This window comes from Callospermophilus lateralis, chromosome 11 (assembly GCF_048772815.1).
Source record: "Callospermophilus lateralis isolate mCalLat2 chromosome 11, mCalLat2.hap1, whole genome shotgun sequence".
NCBI lineage: Eukaryota > Metazoa > Chordata > Mammalia > Rodentia > Sciuridae > Callospermophilus > Callospermophilus lateralis.
In genome coordinates, this window is record NC_135315.1 from 14443850 (window position 1) to 14449849 (window position 6000).

The 6000-nt window shown below is 47.6% G+C and overlaps 1 protein-coding gene across 2 annotated transcripts in view; it reads left to right on the forward strand.

The window, feature by feature from the left end:
- Pecam1 (platelet and endothelial cell adhesion molecule 1) overlaps positions 1 to 5189 on the forward strand; it is a 45685-nt gene extending 40496 nt beyond the window's left edge. For both annotated transcript variants that reach the window (XM_076870910.2, XM_076870911.2), the window contains one exon: positions 4144 to 5189. In XM_076870910.2, coding sequence (XP_076727025.2) covers positions 4144 to 4173 — 30 coding nt within the window. In that variant the 3' untranslated portion in view covers positions 4174 to 5189. The remainder of the gene's footprint in view (positions 1 to 4143) is intronic.
- Positions 5190 to 6000: the final 811 nt, after the last annotated feature.

The window sequence follows — 6000 nt, forward strand, 5'->3', positions numbered from 1 at the left end:
CCACTCTAGTCAGCTATTTTTTTTTTTTTTTTTTTAAGAAAGACACAGAGACCCAGTTCAAACTGTATCGAGGCCTGTCTCCTCCTTCCCACTCTCAACCTTTCTGCAAGCTACCCAGCAAAGCAAGAGTTAACCAGGCAGCTGTTCTCTTAAGAAATGAAGAATTTGCCTCATGAACTGCTTCTTTCAGCCTGGGAAGAACTTCCAGCAAGGTTTCTGCTAGCCCTTCCAGAGGGCCCCCAGCTTCCTTTGTTTTTCCCAAGTCTGAATTCTTGTAAAACAGAGCGTATTATGCCTTTGACAGACAGGAAGCCACTGACATTCTTGTTGTGGAAGAAAGCTATCAATTTAAGGAAGAGAGGAATGAAGTGGAAGTTTTTCTCTAGGCTACACCCAGCCAGACTCCTGAAATCATAGACTGTGGCCCCAGAGAAGCAGGGAGCCTTGTTTACAGATAAGGAAAACCTGAGCTGTGCACTGGTGGATCACTTGCCCAGCATCCCCCAGGGCCAGGTCTCCAGGCTCCCAGTCAATGCTGCGCGCAGCCCAAGACTCCCGAGGAAGTAAAGCCACTGTCCTAGTAATCAAGGCCTCAGGAGAGCGGGATCTCTGCTCCCTGGCCAGTGTGGGATCCTGATAAAACTGTGTTCTCTGCTGAGATAGACAGAGCTATGTCCACCCAGGGCAGGGCTGCTGCCCATGGGGATAGACACCCTGCAGGACCAACATATTTACTTTGTCTTCCATCCAAAGGGTCTCTCTGGACAAAGATTCCAAGCTCCAGTTCAGACAGAGCTTTCCCTTTCCCGGTGGGTCTGCCCCCAGAATTCTGCCCCCAGGAGGCTCCCCAGAGCTCACCCAGGCTGGTCCTGTCCCTGCATTTGGCGGGAATGGAATTTTGAATCTTCAAGCGAGTGGATTTTGTTTATAAAAGAAGCAGGTATAGTTTCCCTAATAATCAGCCCGAGCGAGCGGGTCCAGAGAAAATTAACTGAGTCGCCTCACGGGGAAATGGGAGGGGAGTTCCTTCCTGAAATCAAACCTGGCGATCATTCCGCTCTTGTTTAATGGCCGTTGCTTCTGAAAACATATTGGAGGAAATATCTTAACAATGAGACAGCCACTTAGCCAGCGACTAATTTGGTATTGTTTGACTTGCTTCAATGGCACATTCTGACTTCATTTTTCCTCTGCCATTTTTGCCTTGTTTATAAATTGTGTTTGTGGCCAATGCAGACAGATAACGTGCAAGAGAACACCCTGTGCCTAAGTGAAGGGGGAGAATCTGGACCTGCAAGGGTCTTGGGATCTTGACGAGAACCTGTTTTCTTATGGGGTAAAAAAAAAAAAAAAAAAGCATTTGTCAGTAATAGCTCACTTTTCTCCTTCCCGGGCCTGCAGGAAGCTGAGCTGCAAGGGAACTTGCCCAGTAGCAGGGTTCAGAAGACTGGAGAGTGGGTTCTCCAGCTCTTCAACCCTCTTTGGGATGACCCTGTCCTCCCCAAACTTGAGTTTCCCCATCTACAAAGTGGAGAGGATCAGCAGTAGCCTGACAGCAACAACAATAATGACCACTTAATAATTTTTTTTTTTCTTTTTGAGGGACATGGCGGGTACTGGGGATTAAACCCAGAAACCCCAGCATGCTAACCAAGCACTCTACTCCTGAGCCACATCCCCAGCCCCTTTTGTGTTTTATACTGAGACAGGGTCTCACTTAGCTGCTGAGGCTAGCCTCAAATTTTTGATTCTCTTGCCTCAGCCTCCAGAGTAGCTGGGATTATAGGTGTGCCCCATCAAGTCCAGCTCTAGGATTTTCTTAGAGTCTAAATGAGAAACCATGCAAACCCCCATAGAAACTCATTGGTTATCTACTTTAAAGCCCTTTCCACCCAACACTTTGGCCATAGTGAATGTGCTTGGGGGATTTAACTTTAATTGGCCCTGAAATGCCCCTGCCACACTTGGGGAATGTAGCATTGCTTACCCGAGGCCTAGGGTTCAGCTGAAACGAAGCTTTGACTTAGGGACTGGAGATTCACATTCAAACTTAACTCACCCCTGACAAGCTGCAGAGCCGCGTCTTAATCCCTCCAGACCTCTGTTTCCTCGCCTATAAACTGGGGACATTAAAACTCCTTGCCTAGTTGTTGCAAGGATTAAATGAGCACCTAGCACAGTCTTAGTAAATGGGAAATGTTCAGAGGACTTTCTAGAAGTAGAAATTAGAGATCCCAGGGAAGCTTAAAAGCAAAATGCCCCTTGAGGAGGTCCATATCATGTTCTGACCGGAAGCAGAGCGATTCTGCGGCTGTACTCGGGAGGCTGACAGCCTCTGATTCAAGCACAGCAAATCCAGTCCTTGGGTGTGGGCATGTTAACCTTTACTTCAAAATCCCGAGGCCCTGCCAACTGTGGCCCAGCCCTTTCCGTCTCTGGCCTTGGTCCTACAGCAGTGCCCTGGGCACTATCTGTCCCCAGAGAGGGAGAGTGGAAGCGTCTGGGGAGGGACTTGATCTAGGGCTGCAGAAAGACTGAACAGCAGCGTCCTGCTCCCTCCTCCAGGCAGAGTGGAGGACATGGTAGGGCAGCTGCCAGCACTGGTGAGCCTCCAGCCCCCTGGGGCCCACACAGTGTTTCTGGCCCACCTGCCTGAGATTCTCCTAGCACAGGAGGAGCCAGGCTTGGCCTTCTAGTTGCAGCCCCTCAGTGGTGCATCCTGTTGCAGAAGGTTAGATCTAGCAAGGCCAGAACCCGACGGAGACCCTACCCCATCTCACCCTCAGAAAGTAGGTTGGCCTGGCCACGGAGTTCCCAAGCTTGGGCAATCCCTGCATCTTCTCTTCTTCTGCTTCCTGAGGGTGTCCAGTGCCCATGAAGGTTCCAGAAGAGTGGACTCAGATGGTTCCTGCTCTTCCTCTGTAGGCCAGGGGCCCTCTGCTCTCACATCTCCCAGCATGCTCTGCTCCTTTGTCCTGCAAACCTCTTTCCACATCTGTGATTCCTCCATTTCCCAGATCAGGGCCCTCTTCTTGCCTCTGACCTCCCGCAGTTTGTTAAGCCCTCTCTACCTTCTACTTCATGGTAGTGTGGTTTATCAGTAATTGATGGAACACAAGGTTCCTGAGGGCAGGTTCTTGCATCCTCAGCTGAGGAAAGAGTGCTGGGTCAGAGAGGAGCCCAGGCAGGTGGTAGGCGGGAAAGTGACACAAGTACCTTTGAGTCATTAAAGAACACTAGAAGAAGACATGAGGAATTTAAAAAAAAAAAAAGAAAGAAAGAAAACAAAACTTTTTACTATGGTAAAATATCAATAACCAGAAATTTATCATTTTAACATTTAAAAACATATAATTCAGCCAGACATGGTGTCACCCACCTGTAATCCCAGGGACTTGGGAGGCTGAGGCAGGAGGATTGCAGATTCAAGGTCAGTCTGGGCAATTTAGCAAGACTGTCTCAAAACAAAATTGAAAATTAAGGTTGGGAATGCAATTCAGTGGTAGAACACACCTGGGTTCAATCCCCAGTACTGGAAAAATAAATGTGTGGCTCAGTGGCAGAGCACTTGCCTAGCACATGCATGAGGCACTGATTTGACCCCCAGTACTGCAAAAAAAAAAAAAAAAAAAAAAAAAAAAATATATATATATATATATATATATATATATATATATATATACACACACACACACACACATATATAGATATAGATGTAGATCTCAGTTATATCAGTTGCATTCACATTGCTTTGCCACCAACACCATCTCCATCCCCGGAACTTCTCATCCCCAACTGACACTCTGTACCCATTAAACAGTAACTCCTCATTGCTTCTGCCCTCGCCCCCGGGAACCGCCTTGCCACCTTCAGTCTTTGTAAATTTGATCATTGTTGTACGTCGTACAAGTGGAATCATTTGACATTTGCCCTTTTCTTCCTGGCTTATTTCATTAGCTTAATTCTTAAAAGGTTCACCAGAGTGTATCAGAATCTCTTTCCTTTTTAAAGGCAGGATGGAATCTGTGGCAGGGCGGTACTGGGGTTTGAACCCAGGAGCAATCTACCATCGAGTTACTTCCCAGGGCAACCTTCAATCCTGAGGGGTGTGACCATAGCTTGTGTTGTTTCTTGTCACTACAGAGAACGGAAGGCTCCCTTGATGGGACTTAGGACGGTGAAGACAAGGGCTCATCCCCGAGAGGACATCCATGTCCCCAAGAGGAGCAGATGCTTCCTGTGTTCCAAGAGTTCTTCACATTTATTTATGACCTGCCCTGCTCCTACCGAATATAGCAAACCACCAGCCAAACCACCAGTTCTTGTGTCCACCCTGCTGTGTTAACGTTGGGCATGAAGAAGTCAGGAGGGGCTGTTTAATTGCCCAGGTGACCCTCCTTCCAAGTTGGAGCATCCATGCAATTTGGAAGAGCGGAAGGAGTTCAGGGTAAACAGGCCATTGGGATATTCTGAAACTTGAATACTTTGTCTTGTACGGAGATTTAAAAAACCTTTCCCATGTACCCTCTTACACTGAATCTGGTTTTGTTTTATAGTCAGTTACTTCTAGTGAATGGCCTGGTCTGGGGGCAGCTTGTTTTAGGGTAGTTTTTTTTCTTCTTTTCTTTCTTTTCCTGTGGTCCTTCAAAAGCCTGTAGCTCTGGGTAGCCCTTGTTCTTTGGAAGTGCACAGTGCTGGCCACACAGCTTCTGTCTGTCCCCTCTCTGACGTCACCTGCCACAGTGGGAGAACACGGTGGCTTGGGAGCACCTCCTTTGAACTGCCCACCTGAAGCCCAGTTCACACAGGCACCGCTCACAGCAGAACCCGGAGGTGGGGCAGGCACGGTGTTCTGGGCGGGTTTCTGTATCCTCTCTTTTCTTCTCCTTGCTGAGGGCCAAAGGATGAGATGATGGTAGCCTACAGCAGATAGTATTTTTTAATAGGAAAATGAAATGTGTATTTTTCTTACTAATTTTTTTTTATTTATTCCTTGCTTTAAAAAAAAATGGTCTTCTGAGGTCTCAACATGGTTCTGGGGGGTCTTGGGAGCATGGACGCAGGGCTGCCCTTGGCACTGTGGAGTACGCACACCTAACCAAGATGGCCTTCCCCGTTTGCCTCAGTGACATAGCTGCAGGGACCCTGAGGGATGTTGTATTAAATAAATTTGATCTTTACTCTTCACAGATCTGTGAAATGTCATCTTCTGAGAGGCCACACGCAAATCGAACACCTATAGCACGCCAGGCCCTCCGGGGCCTCTGCAGTCACAGAGAACCACACTGGGCTCATCTCGGGCTGGGCCTTGCACAGACCAAGGGCCTGCGTGGCTCTGATGAAGGTCAGGGCCAGAGGCAGATTGAGTCCCAGACTTGGAAGTCATTAAAACCCATCAGCAGGTGGCTTAGCGTTCACTTCCCAGCTGAAGACTCCGGGGCCATCCTTAGCACACAGGGTTGTCAGATTTAGCACAAAAAAAATTTAAGTGAATAAATAAATCTAAGGTATCCAGTTCAAAGTGAATTTCATATAAGCAACAAATAAGATTTTTGGTGTAAGTCTATCCCATGTAACATTTGGGATACCCCCCCAAATAGTTCATTTATCTAAATTTCAAATGTAGTACATCATCATGTATTTTATTTGGCTACCCTCTTGGCAAGGCCCACTCCTCCCTAGCTCCCCAGTCCTCAGGACCCATCCTCTCTAGTGACCTCATGCCTCACACCTTGCCAGGTCCAGTCCTCCATCAGAGAATCACCCCACTGGGCAGAGAGGTAGAGGGAGATCTGGGTGTGCATCTGGGCTCTACCAGATTCCAACTACTGAAACTTGAAAGAGCCTCTTAAACTCTGAGCTTCCATTTCCTCTATTCTCAAATGAAGAGATTAGACTAATGACTATTTGTAGTTGAAGGTTTTTGTTGGGGGTGGGGGGCGGAGTGCCAGGGATTGAATCCAGGAGATCTAACCACTAAGCCACATTCCAGTCCTTTTT